The sequence below is a fragment of the Lepidochelys kempii genome, chromosome 15 (assembly GCF_965140285.1).
Source record: "Lepidochelys kempii isolate rLepKem1 chromosome 15, rLepKem1.hap1, whole genome shotgun sequence".
Taxonomy (NCBI): domain Eukaryota; kingdom Metazoa; phylum Chordata; order Testudines; family Cheloniidae; genus Lepidochelys; species Lepidochelys kempii.
This window is the reverse complement of record NC_136394.1, coordinates 7,168,950-7,186,265: the sequence shown is the minus strand read 5'-3', so window position 1 is coordinate 7,186,265 and position 17,316 is coordinate 7,168,950. Positions and strand designations below refer to the sequence as shown.

The following is a 17,316-nucleotide window of genomic DNA, read 5'->3' as shown; positions in this document are numbered from 1 at the left end:
TTAAATATTCATGGTAAATAGGCCCAATGGCTTGTGATGGGATGTTAGATGGGGTGGGATCTGAGTTACTATAGAAAATGCTTTCCTGGGTATCTGGCTGGTGAATCTTGCCCATATGCTCGGGGTTTATCTGAACGCCATATTTGGGGTCGGGAAGGAATTTTCCTCCAGGGCAGTTTGGAAGAGGCCCTGGAGGTTTTTCACCTTCTTCTGTAGCATGGGGCACGGGTCACTTGCTGGAGGATTCTCTGCTCCTTGAAGTCTTTAAACCATGATTTGAGGACTTCAATAGATCAGACATAGGTGAGAAGTTTTTCGCAGGAGTGGGTGGGTGAGATTCTGTGGCCTGCGTTGTGCAGGTGGTCAGACTAGATGATCATAATGGTCCCTTCTGACCTTAGTATCTATGAATCTATGAGCTGCTTTGACAGGGCACATATGACATGTGGTGAGTTCCCCACTCTGCACCCTCTGCACTTAGCCACCACATAGTGGAGCTGCTTTCTAGTACCGCTAGCCAGGCTGTACAGAGACATTCCAGAGCCCCACCTTCAGCAGCTGCTTTTGGTGCCGCTGTCTGGCAGGCAGAAGTCACTCCAGGAATCCCCCATCCTTTGACCTCCCTGTTGCTGCTGATCAGGTGCATGGAAAAGGACCTCTTCCCCCTGCCTCCCCTCTTTTCTCTTTCCTTCCCCCCGCCCCCCCATCAAGAGGACAGATTTTAAAACAGCTGTGTAGGGTTTTAGCCATGCATCTCCCATTGGCTTTCATAGAATCTCAGGGGTTGGAAGAGACCTGAGGAGGTCATCTAGTCCAACCCCCTGCTCAAAGCAGGACTAATCCCCCAAGTTTTGCCCCAGATCCCTAAATGGCCCCCTTAAGGATTGAACGCACAACCCTGGGTTTAGCAGGCCAATGCTCAAACCACTGAGCTATCCCTCCCCCTGGAGAGACAGGGAGGCGTTGTGGTTAGGGTAGTAGACTCAGGGCTCATCTCCACTGAAAAGTTAAAACAGCATAGCTACGTCTCTCCGGGGTGTGAAAAAGCGATACAGTTAAGCCGGTCTAACCCCTGGTGTAGACAGCACTAGGTCGATGGAATAGTTCTTCTCGGGGAGATGGATTCCCCACCCCAAGGGAAGAACCCCTCCCATCAGCACAGGCAGTGTCTACCCTGAAGCTCTGCAGCACAACTGTGCGCTGTAGCAGTTTAAGTAGAGACGTAGCCTGAGACCCAGCAGGACCAGCCTAGGTTCCTGCGTCTGCCAGAAGCTTCCTGTGTGATCTCGAGCAAGTCATTTAACCTCTCTGGGTCTCAGTTCCCCACCAGTAAAATGGTAATAAAACAAAATAATACTGTCTTCTAGCTACCTCTTGCTTGTTCAGACTGTAAACTCTTTGGGGCAGGGACTGCCTCTCCCTATGTGTATGTACAATGCCTAGAAAATGGGGCCCTGACCTCAGTTGGGGCCCCTTGGTTCTACTGCAAAACAGTAATAAAATACAGTAACTGAACATTTACCTTTCGTCCTTTCGAATGCTGTAAATAGCTTCCCTCCTTGTAAATTCTTTCCTAAACCAGCCTTTTTATATACAATGTTTAATGTGAAAAAAAGTCCTACATTAACATTGTAATATAAAAGTAGAGCCCTGGCTTTCTGGCTGTATGACAACAGTATCCCCTTGCCGCTCAGAAGGCCGAATACACTCGCCAGTAGCATGCAGCCTTTCACGTTCCCCTGTCCCCCTTCATGCAGTTATTTTTGAAAAGCAAAAGTCCTATGCCTGGCAATCTTTCTGCGCCAGCAATAAGTAAAACCTTTTGTTCCATTAAACCTTTGGCCTATGATTACAATTGGCTATTTTCGGCACTGAAAAATGTCTAATGCATTTTTAAAGACCAAGGGGGCAATCTCAGATGATAAATGTTCACAGTACATATCAAGTGTGCTCTGCAAACATTAATAAATGTTTCAAGACGACTGCTGCTTTAGATGGTGCCAGAGAAATCTCTTTGTGAGAACTTAGACACCGCAGGGAAGACCAAGATATAAATTTGTAGATGTCTGTCTGGACAGATGGATAGATAGATGAGCAAGTTGGAAGAAGGACATTTTATATAGAGCTGGTCAGAAAACAGGGTTTTTTCCCCATGGGAAATTTTGAGGTTTTGGCAAAAAATCAAAATAATGTATATTTGAGCTGAAAACCGAAACATTTCTGTTCTGACAAATGCCACTGAGGTGTCGCATTGGAGTTGTACTTTGAGTTCTTTCGACAGGCCAGCTTCCCTGGCCAGACTACATTTCCTCTGGGTCTCCTCTCTCTGTAAAGGGAGCTGGTGCCTCATGGAAATGGCATGGCCATTCTGCATCTTCAGGAAATAAAGTCTGAGTGGGGAGCCCAACCCATAGAGGAGAATAGGAGCATGAGATACCCAAATTACAACTCCCATCAGGCACCGTGGTGGAAAGTCTGAATAACAACATCCTGATTTTCAGACATTTGGTTTTTCTTAACAAAACAAGACAAAAATCAACACTTTCTGCTGAAAGCAGACACTTTGGCAACAAAATTCATTTAGTCAAACCCCCAGTTTTCCATCAAAAAACAGATGTGACACAAAATTTTTGACCGGCCCTAATTTTCCATCACTTCCTCTCGAAGGTAGTGGTCTGTATTGTGTGTGTGTGTATATGTAACTTCTGTGTGAGTGTGAGTTGTGCCTGTGAATAGAGAGGGATGATCCATTCCTACACAGACTTACCTACTCTCTCATAATGTGCTGGGGACAAACACAATGGAAAGTCACCCCTGTGTTCCCTAAAGCAGCCAGAGAGAGGGAAATGAAGCAATGTTGCGTTGTCCCCCCCGCTCCAAGCCTAGGGGAGCCCCTCCCTCCATATGACCATGCACAATGGAGGCTCTCAGGGTATGTTGGGGCACGGGGAAAAGGGACTGGGGATCAGGCACTATATGCACCATACTTTCCTCTGGATTCAAGGAGAAAGGCAAGGGAGAGTTAAAGTGTAAACTCCTCTTCGGCCTGCCGAGAGGGGATAGGACACTGATGTAGCTTTGGGAGCCACACTGCCAGTGGGTCGAGCCCACTCCACACTGGCAATCTGTGTAATCACCAGATGGCGTCCCGCTGTGAGGGGTCTCTCGCACGATGCAGGCACACTCAGCTGCTGGCTGCTTAGACTCTGGAGGATCCATCTTGTCATGTAACTAATAAATAGAGTTCTGAACTACACTTTATATCCCTGGTCTCACTCTGATTCCTGGAGGCTGCAGCATACACAGGAGGAAAACACTCTTGGCTGCTGACTGTGCTCGAGAGGACGATATAACCTGGAGTTGGGGATCCCTCAGCTCCATGATGTTTGAGGGCCATGGCCTCTGGACCTTCCCTCTCCAGAAGGCAAAACCCTTCCCCTGACAAGACCATAGGGCAGAACCTGCACAAGTTAATGCCCACGGGAGTGGAAGATGCATCTCTGAGCCCCTAGCAATACTCAATGGCCATTGGCTTCCCTGGGAGGGAAAGGTGCTGCAACATCGGGCCAGTGCATTCATACCATGCCCTTTCCCGCTTTCTTATCCTGTACAGCCTGGGTCCCAGGCATGTGAGAGGGGCCTCTGGCCTTCAAGCCCTTCCCAGCAGCAAAGCTGGGCTCCTACTATCCCTTCCCATGGGCTTACTCAGGGGAAGGGACCCCACCTTTGCAATACTCTCTGCTTGGCAGACGACCAGAGCCCAACATTTGGCCGGCTCCAGGGCACGACGTGAGACACGTTTGTTTGGTGTTGAGCTCTCGATTGACTTTTTCCTCCCCCATGACAGCGTGGCTGCTAATGTTTCTGGCAGCAGCAGACGCAGCGGTTTGGAGGAACGCTGGCTGCTGCAGGGAGTTTTCTATAATTGGCTTTGTTAAGTTTTGTAAATAAGCTTCTAGTTGCCACAGCAATGGGTTCTCTCTAAGGGGCCTGATCCTGCATAGGGCTCCATCCTGCAACCAGAAGTCCCTTTCCTCACACAAGATGTCCCACTGATGCCCCAAGTCCCACGGATGTGTTTGCAGGATCAGGCCCAGACTCCAGCTCGCAGACCTTAGTCACACGAGTAATCTCCATGTACACATCAGAGGTGGATACAGGAAAGGACTGGGAGACTGAAGACCTGTGTTCTATTCTGGGCTCTGCTACTTACCTGCAGGGTGAACTTAAGTAATTCACTTCACCACTCTGAGCCTCAGTTTCCCCTTCCACTCTGTGTCTGCCCTATCTATTTTGATTGTAAATTCTTTGAGTAAGGGACTGCCTCTCATGATGTGGCAATTAAAGCCTCCTGTGCCCTCACAGACAGACAATGTGGCCCTGAACTTGGCTGAGGTCTCTGGATGTGGATGTTATACCAGTAACGCAGTGGGTGTAGTTGAACTCAGTGGAGCTGCTCAGTTTCCCAGAGGGTAATAATCATGCCAACTCACATTTCTAAAGTGCTTTGCGAACCATGGATGAAAATGACTATATGGCCTTGTCCACCGTGAGGTTTTTAGCTAGCAGTGTAGCTACAATGATGCTTCAAACCAGGTTAGCTGCAAGGGAGCAAGTCCCAGTTTACACTGGTGCAGCTTGTTTGCACTGGGGGTTTGTGTTGGTTCAGCTACACTGTTTTGCCCCCAGTCTGAGGCAGGTCTCCGTGCTCAGATAGATTATTTATAATTGATTATTTATTTATGGTAGCATCACTGTATGCTGCGTGCTTTCTAGACACACTCTGCTCTGAGATCACAATCTGAGGACAGACAAACCTGCGAAGGTTGGTGGAAAGGAATAGAAACAGCAATAGGCACACAATATATAATTTACATCCAAGTCAGCTTGATTCCCCATAAACAGCATGGCAGAAGTAGGTCTGGTGATTATTATACATATATAATAGCAGTCACAGTGGGAGAGGTACATGTTTAAAGAGACCTATAGGGAAGAAAAATAAGCGTTGCTCTGGCCCCCTGTAGCTTGTTGTATCGATAAAGTGCGCATAAGGCGTTGATTCTTGGGGAGGTGGTTCTATTGGAAGTTGGAGCAAATGGACAATACTAATGTGCTGCATTTTTTCACCTGTGTTTTTCAGTAAAGAGTACCCAGTGGTTCCTAGGAGTACGGTGAGACAAAAAGTGGCCTCTAATCACAGCCCTTTCAGTGGTGAGACCAGGGTTCTCTCGGCCTCCTCCAACCTAGCATCCCAGTATCAGTGCGAGAACGGGGTGTCTAGCACCTCCCAGGACCTGCTACCGCCTGCCAACCCGTACCCGATCTCCCAGGAGCACAGCCAGATCTACCACTGCACCAAGAGAAAAGGTCAGGCCCTGGCAACTTCCCCTTATCTCGCTCATTGGTTCCCCGTGCAAAAATGGATGTCAAACCCATTTGGCATTCCTCACCAATACCTGATTTCCCCAGCCATGGTTTAAAGTTAAGTCCTTTGGATGGGCAAAGGCTTGCTATTGTCAGCGTCGCCTGCGTTACATGCATTGGGCCAGATCCCCCGATGTTGTAAATCATTGCAGTGCCGCTGACTTCAGGAGCGATGCTGAATTGCACTGGCTGACGAGCTGCCTTGCCGCTCGATTCAACTCGGTTAGGAAAGAGCGCTCAGATGAAACACAGCTACAAGTCGAATCCACATCCAGAAAGATAGCCAGTGACTGAGATAAAGAGAACTTATCCGTCTCTATAGTCTCTGAGAAGGTCTACGGGTTAATCTAAACATGCACACACCTAGATATTCTGGGTTTCAGGTGGTGTTTGCTGAATACAGTCTTATATTTGGGTGCAGCTGCATGGGGCCTATGCTCCTTTTATGTCTTTGGTCCAGTGAATAGGGAACTGGACTGGGAATCAGGAGACCTGAGTTCTTTGCCACTGACTGCTGTGCGACCTAAGCCCAGTCCTGCCAAAGCTTTACTGGGAACCCCATATTCAGACTGAGGAGCAATTACAGAAATGAGTAATCCCGCTGACATCAATGGGACTGCTTCTGTGAATAGCTGTGCACCAGCAGGAGTAAGGCATATGTAGTCAGTGGGGAAAAACTTGCAAGACTGAGCCATGCCAGAGGGGAAAAAATAGTGACCCCCCTAGCACTGATTCCTCAGGCATAAGGCTGCTATCGGTCATTTTTAGTAGCATTATGGTAACACCTAGCAGGTCCAGCTGAGATCATGCATCCTTTTAGCTGCTGCACATACATGCAGTAAGACGTGGTGAATGCCTGGAGGATCCTATAATCTAAGCAGAGCCAACGTCACATGCAGCAAGTCAATGGAAGAGTCAGGAACAGAAGCCAAGACTCCTAGATCATGAGTCAGCACCCTGTCCGGGAGACCATCTCCCTTCATAGCCAGACGCTGCCCCTTCAGCTCACTTAGTGGTGAGAAAGCTGCCACCCTTTCCCGCCCGGAGTTCGAGCCCTGCCTCCGGCGCATCTGAGCTCCGCTCCATTGCACAACTAGCTTAACCTTTGCCAGACCCTCTTCCCCCGCGCTCTGTTTTTAAAACAAGAAAGCCTGAACAACAACAAACACTCATGGCGAGCTTTGACTGCTCTGTGTCCCGGCCACACAAAGCAATTCATCATCAGCCTCCACATTGTAAAGTGATAAGGAATCAACAGAGGTTTCCTTCCAGGTTTGGGATTCCCGCTAAGTGGTGGCTCCATGGGTGGTTTCCCTCAATCCCCCAATTATCTCACTTCCTCTTATTGTCACAGAAGAGAAGATATCTCCTCAGGAATAAGCTCACCAACCCCTTTCGGCAGGCAGGGCCCTGTGAAAGTGCAGGGGACTGGCAAAGGGAGCCCTCGTCTGGGCCGCTGCTGTCTCCTCGCTATCTCTCCAATGGCTTGAGTGGCACAAGCAGTTAAGGGCCTTTTATGAAAGCCGCCAAATGCTTTAATCAAAGAGTGGCAGTGTCCTGTCAGATACCACCGGCTTCTTCCGTAAGCCCAGAACTGTACCTCTCAGGAGCCTGAATCTCTGCCTTCCTTTCTGTGCTCCCCCCCACCCCATGCATCTAATAAATCGAAAACAGCCACCAGGGCTTAAAGAAAAGAAACAAGAAGTTAATGGGAAACAGAGAGAGCGAACATAGCTGCCAAGTGGCTCTTTGCAAAGTGAGATTAATTAAAAAGAAAAGTAACGAAGGATGAGCAAGCCAGTTGGGATAAATCAGAACCTGACCCAAGCTTTCACCTGAATCTCAGGCTGCATTTGTCACGGGCCACTTTCTTCTAACACTGAAACAAGGCACTTTATTAGAATAAGGAAAACAGTATCCCCCTAACATGTTCTCTCTCTTCACTTCACTGCACTTTCCTGGATCCAACTCCTACCTGGCTTCCTGCTACAGTTTTAAGAATACAGTGCACATCACTTCACATCTTCCCCTCCCCACTCACTTAATCTTCTTTATAAATAACTTTTAATGAGCTTTAATACTTTACAAAAATATAAACTCCGCAGATTCATTATTAACCCAGCTCTGCTCAGCTTCTGGTCTTGAGGAGGGTTTTCTTCAACTGATTTACCTGGATCATCAAATGTGCAGAGGCGTTAACTCCTGTACGCTAGCTAGTCTCAATAGAAATATCACCTTTCAGCAAGGCTGTGCAGTGGGTTCTAAGGTTACTGGGATCACAGGGCAATCCAGCTGGGTTCAGAACTAGCTGACTGGCCACTGTCAGAAGACAGGATACTGGCTAGATGGACCCTTGGTCTGACCCAATAGGGACATTCTTCTGTTCTTAAGCTGCTGCCTGTATGTTTCTGTGCTAAACACTTTGATCAGCCTCTACCATGAAGACTGTCAGGGTGTAACTGCAACAGCTAGTCATGTCCAGTTTTTTTCCTTATCCATTTATATCAGGACTAGGTTTCTTGATTTACGCTTGAGTAAGTTTTGGTCTGTATGCCAACGGCTAAAGAAGAAATCCTGAGGCATCTGACACCTCCTGGCCTCTCAACCACTTGCTAGGACAAAGATTTGCCTCTGTGGTTAATAGCATTGTTCTTATCTGTTGAGCAAAGATGGACTTACCCTGGTGACTGAAATGGGGGTTCCCCTGTAGATGAACAGCTGGGCTAATGTGGGATCCTATTGCTGCAGAATTCTCTTAACAATCTATGCTCCTCAGAGACCTCAGAGTCCTTCCTCTCGTGGGTGATGAGCGCTGGAAGTACTAGGAAGACATATTTTATCCCAAAAGCTTAGACTTCAGAGCTGGGTCCCATTGAGACAAGTTCTTTCAGAATGCCAAAATGAGAAAAAAATGCCTTTTAATATTTCTATGGCCCATTAACTTGTGCGTCTATTCAGAAATAGAATTTCTACAAACGTAGAAAAATAACCAGTGGTTCCCAGGCATGTAGGTGCCTTTTTGTCACATAGGTCAGGTGCTATTTTTTTCCAAGCCCTTCTGGATAATGGTGTAGGTACAAGGGGTTCTTTGACTTGTGTTTTTCTGGTTACCCCAGGATTCTACCTTGTTGTTAAGCACCTGCCCTACTCAGGGCCTCTACACCAGCATTTGGACCATCTCCTAGCATTTTGTGAAGTCCCTTAGGTACCCTTTCTAATACAACATCCTGCAAAGACTGAAGGACTAGAGTACATGTGCCATAGATAATCAGACCATCAGCTTTGACGAGTTCTCATCTTATTCCATAGGAGTCACATGCTGGGTGAGGATGCCCTGCCAAGTAACTGGTCTGACTGGTCATCCATATAAAATTGGATACATTTTATAGTTGTTTATCAGTGCTAGTAGTTCTAAATTTCAGTGGTGAGCCTGACAGACCGTTCAAAAGGGCACCTACATGAGCTTCTATATCATACCAAACCTCTGGAAAACCTGAGTGATCCATGGCACTCTTAAATATGGTGCCAGCCACAACAAGGGGCTTTGTTGGGGCAGTATTCCGAATAAACCTAAATCTTAAAAAATGTAGGTACCATCTTAGGAGGTATGACTAAGTTTTTACTGTTTTTAATAGCATGAGTGGCTTGCAGCCTGTTATAAGTTTCATATAGATAAGACCCTGCAAATATCTTGTGGCCCTCTTTGCGTGTACATACACTCAACAAACAATCTCTCTAGTTGGGCATACTTGATCTCAGCATCTGAAAGTCATCTGGAATAATATGCTACAGGCTTCCAGTCATCTTGGTGTAACTGAGACCTTTGTTGTTTGTGTCTTCTGAAACTGCCGTAGACTTGAAATGCTCATAAAATGGCAGCACTAGAGATGAGATCAACAGAGTTTAGTTACATCAGCGCATTCCTGTGCTTTATCCACACAGAGTCTGTTTAAAGTAGTTCAGAAAGAGAATGGTTTTTAGATGACAGGTTCGCTACTTTTAGCTCCAAATTGTTGCACCCACGAAGTTGGAGATGATGCCGTCCATGGTGGAAAGAATATGACTTTCTCTCCTTACTGCTTCACCAAGCCTCATGAGGTCTTCACAGATATGGAAATCCCCATTTTTTCTCGTAACAGGCACCATTAGGGCACATGCCTCTGTCGATTCAGAATTGCACTGTCACACCGTTCTTATTCATCCTACCTCTTTCTTCCTTCACTCTGGGAAGCAGCAGGATTGTTGTCCTCTCTGCATGCTGGACAAATTAGCTACAGTCCTGTTTTTCAATAGAATCCGCACAAGTTTAAATCCTTAAATCCTTTAAGGCCTTATTTTTTTTTTTTTTTTGCCATACCCCATGCCAGCTTCTGTGAGTTTTAGGAGGCCCAATTCAGTGGCTGTTTTTTCAGTTTAAGGGGTTACTTAAGGTTATCCTATTAACACCAAAGGCACCAAATGCATACTCCCTGCCCTTGTAGCAAATAGGGGCTTCGAACTGACCCTGCGAATTTGTCTGTCTCCATAGGATATTGAACCCTATGGTCCAAAGCTAGTTAAGTTAAAAAAAGAGGTTGTTCACCCAAAACCCACCTGGCAGTAAAGTTGCAAGGCCAGAGTCACCCTTGTGTTTCATAGTTTACAATCTTTTACAACCCTGGGATGCTCCAGCTTTGGGCTCTCTCCTTCAAAGTCTCCATACAAACTGCAGCCATCTCTCCTCGGAATCTATTTTAAGTTTAACAGAAGCATTGGAGATCTTGAAATTGTTGGACCAGTGGAGCGACGCGGATTTACAGGAGCGGAGAAATTGGCTCTAAGTCCATTTGTGAGTCCTTTCTTTGGACCCATTCCCCAGGATACAGGCATCACTCACCCTTGCTTAGGCCATTTTTAAAATGGTCCTTCCCTTTTCCTCACAGGAATTTTTTTCTTTGCTACTTCTCGTCGGCCTTAGAATTTTGGCTTGTTATTTAAATCCAGGGAGCGTAAACTAGATTGGGTAGAATAAGAATAACAAAAAGCATTCAAGCCTTCAGCATAAACTCAAATTGAGCCTACCTGCATTTTTTTTTTTTTGAGCCTGATGAATGTGGACAAACTTTTTCTAAAAACAAAAACAGGGCCCAATTCTTTGTTGCCTTGAGTTTAGTGGACCGGATCCTCAATGACTTGAAAGTAGGAACCCTGAGGATTTGACCCACAAGATACAAAACCACTCATATAGTTTACATTTTTGTACCTGATTCTGGATGGGACCAGTGGTAGAAATGTGCAAATTCCATTTAAAAAACTCTTCTTGTGGTATTTACGACCCAGCTGGAAGTCGTAAATATGAAAATCTTGGGTCCAATTATGCTCAAGTCCTTTCAATAAAAAGAGCACCAAATTCCTTGCGAGGAAGCCAGTTCTCACGAAGTTTCCAGCTAATTTAGCAGTCTCCGTTTTGCTTGGATATACTTTGGAGAAGCTTTGCCCAAACTTTGGCTGCTTCTCCACACTCAGCAGAACCTTTAGTCCTTTGAGGTTTGCCTATCGTAATAGACTGATCTTGTGAGATGATTAGCACCCTCAGTTCCCATTGATGGTAGCCAGAGGTCAGGGTGCTTGTCACCTTGCAGGACTGGGCCCTGCAAGAATGAATACATTAGAAAGCTATCAGGTTATTAACATCAAGGAAAAATCACACAAGACCAGTTCCTCAGTTGCTGTATTTCGGCCCACTTCCACTGAAGATATGGTCAAGATTATCTGCTATGTTCACTTTAGGCTGGGAAGTGGGGGAGCTGTCTGGATAAGGATTATGGCCTTTGGATTCTGCGTCCTGGCCCCCAAACAGTTTAGAGCTGTCTTGGGGTTGCTCTAAACTGCGTTAGATAGCAATGGCTTTGTAGGATCCATTTGCCAGCTGTAGGGAGGGAGGCACAGGAATCTGATCTGTCAGCTCTGTGCCTGCTCAGGACTCCATGCCAGGTATACTCCCAGCTGGAGAGCTCTGGGAAGACTGGAAAGGGAGCAGAGCAGACCAGAGAATCTGGCCCCATGGAATTTTGCCAGTTTACACCAGCTGAGGAACTGGCTTCCGCACTGCACAACGGCATCTATTTTCAAGACGAACCTGGCATTTTATTCCTTACTGAAGAACTTGTTCAGAGGATGAGCATGGGAGGGGTTGGGAAGATGGACCAAAGGGCAGACTGAGAGCAGTTGCGATAAACTATAGAATTCTTTTTGGGGGGCTGGTATCATACTTTGGGGGAAATTGAAGTGTGGAAGTAGAGAGCCTGTTCCTCAACTGATGTCAAGCAGTGTAGCTCCAGAGGATTCATAGGCACTATGCCAGCTTACATCAGCTGAGGATCTGACCTATACCGTCCTGCTTTTACAAAATGAAAGTCAGGTTTATTTTTTCTCTGCACCTGACAGTAAATCTGGAAAAGGTCTATAACTTGGAGAGGTTTGCCTGGTTATGCTGTGGCAGGGAGAAGAATGTCCTGACTAAATGGAAAAATCAACAACCTAGGGTTGTAACTCAAGCAAATACTTAGTACAATGAAAAAACGCAAAGTTCAACTATTTTTTAAAAGGAAAATAAACAGTAAAACCCAGGGCTGGTGTTTCCCAGTGCCAGCAGAGCATGGCTGGGGCTGTGTTACAGTTTAATGCTGAAAAATTTGTTAGCAGAACAATGCTTCATTTTACAAGACATTTTTCAGCCCTAGTGTTCTTATTATTCAGTAGCGGCTCTTGGGACCGGAATTCTGAAATATTCAGGAGGGTTAGACAGGATGTTACTCTAAAGCCACCTCCTGATAAAGGCCCAGATTCAGCAAAGCACAAAAGCATGTGCTTAGTTTTAAGCTTGTGCTTAAATCTCATTGACTTCAAAATTACTTAAATTTATCTGCTTTGCTGAATTAGGGCTATCATGTCCATGATTCCCTGACACTATCCACTGATTGTCAGTGTAAGCTATCTAGATCTGTATCTATAACTAGAGATTCAGATTTCTGATGTTTGCTTAAAATGTGGATTTCAGTGTTGTAAGATGGGATCGCAATCCTCCAGAAATGAATTTGGCCCCAAGTATATGAATTTGGATATACAGGCAATTGTATGCAAAGTTAAGCACCCCAATTTTCAAAGCAGTAAGCTATGGGCAGGCCTGTAAAACTGTGTTTCAGTGGTTGCACCAATGAGATCCTACATTTGCATGTTTTCCACATGTCCCCATTTTTCTCTGTGGGCTGGGAACTGCAGCAAAAGAACATCTGCCACAATGCAGCATGGCCAGGGACTCCCATGATGCACTGCGGTGGCCCAGCAAGAGGGGACCCCAAGGTGCATCATGGGAGATGTAGTCTGACAGCACATGAAAATGATAGGATTTGCAGGCACCCAGGGTGCACAGGGATTTTTGCAGGCCCATTATGTGTAGACTTGTATTTGCAGTAGCGCGCACGCTTGTAGAGAGGATAGTTGCACATACATTTTGAAGGTAATATGTGTGCACAGATATTTTGGTTGGTACTTGCATCTTTGCATGTTCACTCTTCACTACAACTGGTCTGATAATGTCCATTTCTGCCCTTTCCCTTCCCCCCATCCCCATGAAAATTTTGACTTTTTGGCAAAAAAAAAATCCAACCCCCAAATATTTAGGCCAAAAACTGAACATTTTTATTTGAAAAAATGCTGCTGTGGTTCCTCCTGGGAGTTGCAGTTTGAAGGCCTCATGCCCTGATTTCTCCTCTATGGAATTGGATATCAGGCCAGCTTACAACTCCCATGATGCACCACGGTCTCCCCTTCCTGCTGGGCCACTGCAGTGGATCAAGGGAGTCTCTGGCCACCCTATATCATGGGAAACGTAGTCTTGCTGTGTAACCCAGGCCATAGAAGAAAATAGGATCCTGAGGAACACAAAATACAACTCCTGTGAGGCACTGTGGGGACAATTCCAAGTAGAATCTTTTCAATTTTGAGCCAAAAACTGCAAACTTTTCTACTCTGAGGTGTTTCATTTTTCAATGAGAATTCAATTTTTGTGTGTGAAAAACAGAAACTTTTCACAAACAAACCTTTGACAGAAAACTGGGTTTTTAATAAACTATTTAGATGGAAAGTTTTTGACCAGCCCTCATGTTTGCATCCTTCTCTGAAAACTCAGCTTCAGAAGTCCACTTTTCTAGATATTTTCTAGACTTTATTTAAAGCATGGTGGGTTCTCCATCACTTGAAGTCTTTAATTCAAACAAAATGATTAGGGGACTGGAACATTTGATTTATGAGGAGAGGCTGAGGGAACTTGGATTGTTTAGTCTGCAGAAGAGAAGAATGAGGGGGGATTTGATAGCTGCTTTCAACTACCTGAAAGGGGGTTCCAAAGAGGATGGATCTAGACTGTTCTCAGTGGTAGCTGATGACAGAACAAGGAGTAATGGTCTCAGTTGCAGTGGGGGAGGGTTAGGTTGGATATGAGGAAAAACTTTTTCACTAGGAGGGTGGTGAAACACTGGAATGCGTTACCTAGGGAGGTGGTGGAATCTTCTTCCTTAGAAGTTTTTAAGGTCAGGCTTGACAAAGCCCTGGCTGGGATGATTTAGTCGGGGATTGGTCCTGCTTTCAGCAGGGGGTTGGACTAGATGACCTCCTGAGGTCCCTTCCAACCCTGATATTCTATGATTCTATGAATTCAAGAATGGATGTCTTTCCCAAAGAGATGCTATAGCTCAACTATAGCTCACACAGACATTATGGGCTTGATGCAACAATTACTAAGTGATGTTCTATAACCTGCATTACGCAGGTAGTCATGCTAGAACACAGTCTACATCATCACAGTGGTCCCATCTGGTATTAAAAATACGGGTGAAATCCTCTCTGATAGAAAGCAATGGGAATTTTGCCACTGGTTTCAGTGGAGTCAGGATTTCAATCTATGACTTAATACATATTTATTTCTTTAGTATTCCTCCTGAGATTTGCATCTCAGCTGTTTCTCTTATTCCTCTTGCTGCAATTAATTCAACCACTGATGCTGCAGAAACCAAAGACAGCTTTTGCTTTTGTCACACTTGATTTAGGGGTGTAAGCCCTGAAATTGGATGTTTCCGATCAGGCAACAGTAATATAATCCAGAGTGGGTTTATGGTAAGCTCCATATTTATAGCTGAAGTATATCATTATGTATTATTTGGATTACAATAGCACCCAGAGGCTCCAGCTATGATCAGAAGTCCATTGTGCTAGGCACTGTATATACACATAGCAAAAGAGCAGGTCTCTGGATCAAAGGGCTTGCAGTCTAAACAGAGAAGGCAGAGAAAAGGTGGGAAGGGAAACAGAGGCACAGATGTCTCATGACTTACCAAGGGTCACACAAGGGATCAGGGGCAGAGCCAAGTGATACAAGCCAGGTCTCCCAGTCCTAGGCTAATAAATTATCCACTGGACCATACTGTCTCTCATCGCATACCTACACATAAACTCGAACTCTAACAATGAAAATTTTAAATTGCTACTGTCCATTTCCCATGCTCATTTCTAAAGGATTTCGCTGAGACTAAGGTTAAGGTGAACTGTAAGCACTTCATGTGGAAAACCTAACATAGCAAAGAATTTTGTTACATGTTGCTAAATTCTGTCCTGGCTGTTCTCTGGTTATCTTGTAGTCTGTTTTCCTTTCTAGAATACAAAGTAGGGATCTGGGAGGTCTGGAGATCTGGGGCCAAATGCTATTCCTGGTTTTACCAATGTAAATCTGGATCATCTCCATGGAATAGCTCCAGCTTTACAGCTGTGCATCTTGAGAGCAGAATTTGACCCAGCTGTGTGTAACCGTGGGCAAGTCACCTTGCTGTGCCTCAGTTTCTCCTCTGAAAAAATGGGGATAATGATGATACTGACCCATCCTTGCAAAACACTTCAAGATCCTAGGATGGGAGGCTCAACACAGGGCAATGTGTTCTTATTTATAACTAAGCATTTTATTTCTCAGCAGATGAGGAATGTTCCACCACTGAGCATCCGTACAAGAAACCCTACATGGAAACCTCACCGGCAGATGAGGATCCCTTCTACAGGTCCAGTTACTCCCAGCAGCAAGGACTGAATACCTCATACAGGACTGAATCTGCCCAGCGCCAAGCTTGTATGTATGCCAGCTCTGCTCCCACCACGGACCCCGTGCCCAGCCTGGAAGACATTAGCTGTAATACGTGGCCTACCGTGCCGTCTTACAGCAGTTGCACAGTGACTGCAATGCAGCCTATGGACAGATTACCCTACCAGCATTTCTCTGCCCATTTCACCTCTGGTCCTCTTATGCCCCGTCTCACTGGTGTGGCCAATCACACATCACCACAAATAGGGGACACACACAGCATGTTCCAGCACCAAACATCTGTCTCTCACCAGCCCATCATCCGGCAGTGTGGACCTCAAACGGGCATCCAGTCTCCTCCCAGCATACAGCCAGCAGAATTCCTTTATTCCCATGGGGTGCCCAGAACCCTTTCACCTCACCAGTACCACTCTGTTCATGGGGTGGGCATGGTGCCAGAGTGGAGTGAGAACAGCTAACAAGGCAATAAGGGAAATGCAAGAAATCTAGCCATGAAAAATTGAAAACAAACAAGCAAACAAGAATATTTTGCAAGACTCCTTTAACTGAATGTTCACAGTTAGCACTCAAGAGATGGACACTGATCCGATCAGCTGTTTGAAACCACAGATTAAATAGTAATTCATTGTGACTTTTTTCTATTATTTTGTTCCAAAAGAAAATCGACAAAACAGCACACTCCCCCCCCGCCATTCCCTTCCCCAGACACACTCGCACAACTTTTGTGTTATTTCTGCACAAAACTTGTGCCCTCATTCCTTCCGTTCTTCTGGTTTTCAAGTGAACACACAACTCCTGCTGCCTTTACCACAATCAGAGTGCTTGGACGAAAACAACTAGGATGTTACTTTTTTTTTTGATGTTGACATTGTTATATAATAAATAATAATAATATATATATATATATTCTTGCAATTATCTCAAAAAGACACTGCCCCTTTTTAAAGAGGCCTAAAAAGGGTGGATTTCAGTGTGTGTTATTTTTTTTAAACAAAAACAAATGACACCCCCACAAATCAGAAAAAATAGGTATCTACCTCTGCCATGTGTTGTTTCATGATTGCAATTACTCACTGCATTGTGCTATGTTCCAATATAAATGCGACATGCCTGAAATTTGTCTCCAAAAGAAGCAGTCTAGTAAAATAATTTCCTTGCCAAGCTGGGCTCTGTATTTCTCTCCTTCTTCTTCCTTTCACATCTCTCTTTCCTCCTCTTCAACTGACTGTCTCTTATTTAATCCCTATGTCCTGGGATACCTTAAAATTTGAAAACCAGGTTGGTCTTCAGGAGAACTCTTAACAGCAACAAGAAAACAAGGCCTTGAGCCAAGCAAGGAGTCGCAGACAGCAAAAGAAATTTAGAAAGCCTGCATTCTTAAAGAATGGTGAAAATGTAAATGTGTAAAATCATCTCTTTCTTTTCAGTCTTTATTTTTCATCCTCTATTAAAGGAAGAAAAGAAAAAAGAAAAAAGAACACTTTCACATATGTTAAATGAGACACTGAACAAAACGTTTTAAAAGTGCAGCAAACAGTGGGATGGCGGGGAAGCAGAAAATGTGTATAAATAAAACTTCTATTGCAGGGTTCTTCAGATGTAATATTTTACTGGTACTATTTATTTATAAACAGGAGTTCTAATAAGTAATAACAGGTAATAAAACCAGCAAAGCAGCTGGTTGAGAGTTTTTTATTTTATTGATACTCTAATTCAAGTATGGTTTCTTTTCTTTTTTCTCCCCCAAACTGTTCTCTCTCTATATA

General features: G+C 45.0%; 1 protein-coding gene across 1 annotated transcript in view; it reads left to right on the top strand.

Annotated features, from left to right (window-relative positions):
* The window catches only part of TBX5 (T-box transcription factor 5), a 49,029-nt gene extending 33,021 nt beyond the window's left edge, over positions 1-16,008 (top strand). The window contains exons 8-9 of the mRNA XM_073312831.2: positions 5,141-5,367; positions 15,428-16,008. Coding sequence (XP_073168932.2) covers positions 5,141-5,367; positions 15,428-16,008 — 808 coding nt within the window. The remainder of the gene's footprint in view (positions 1-5,140; positions 5,368-15,427) is intronic.
* Positions 16,009-17,316: the final 1,308 nt, after the last annotated feature.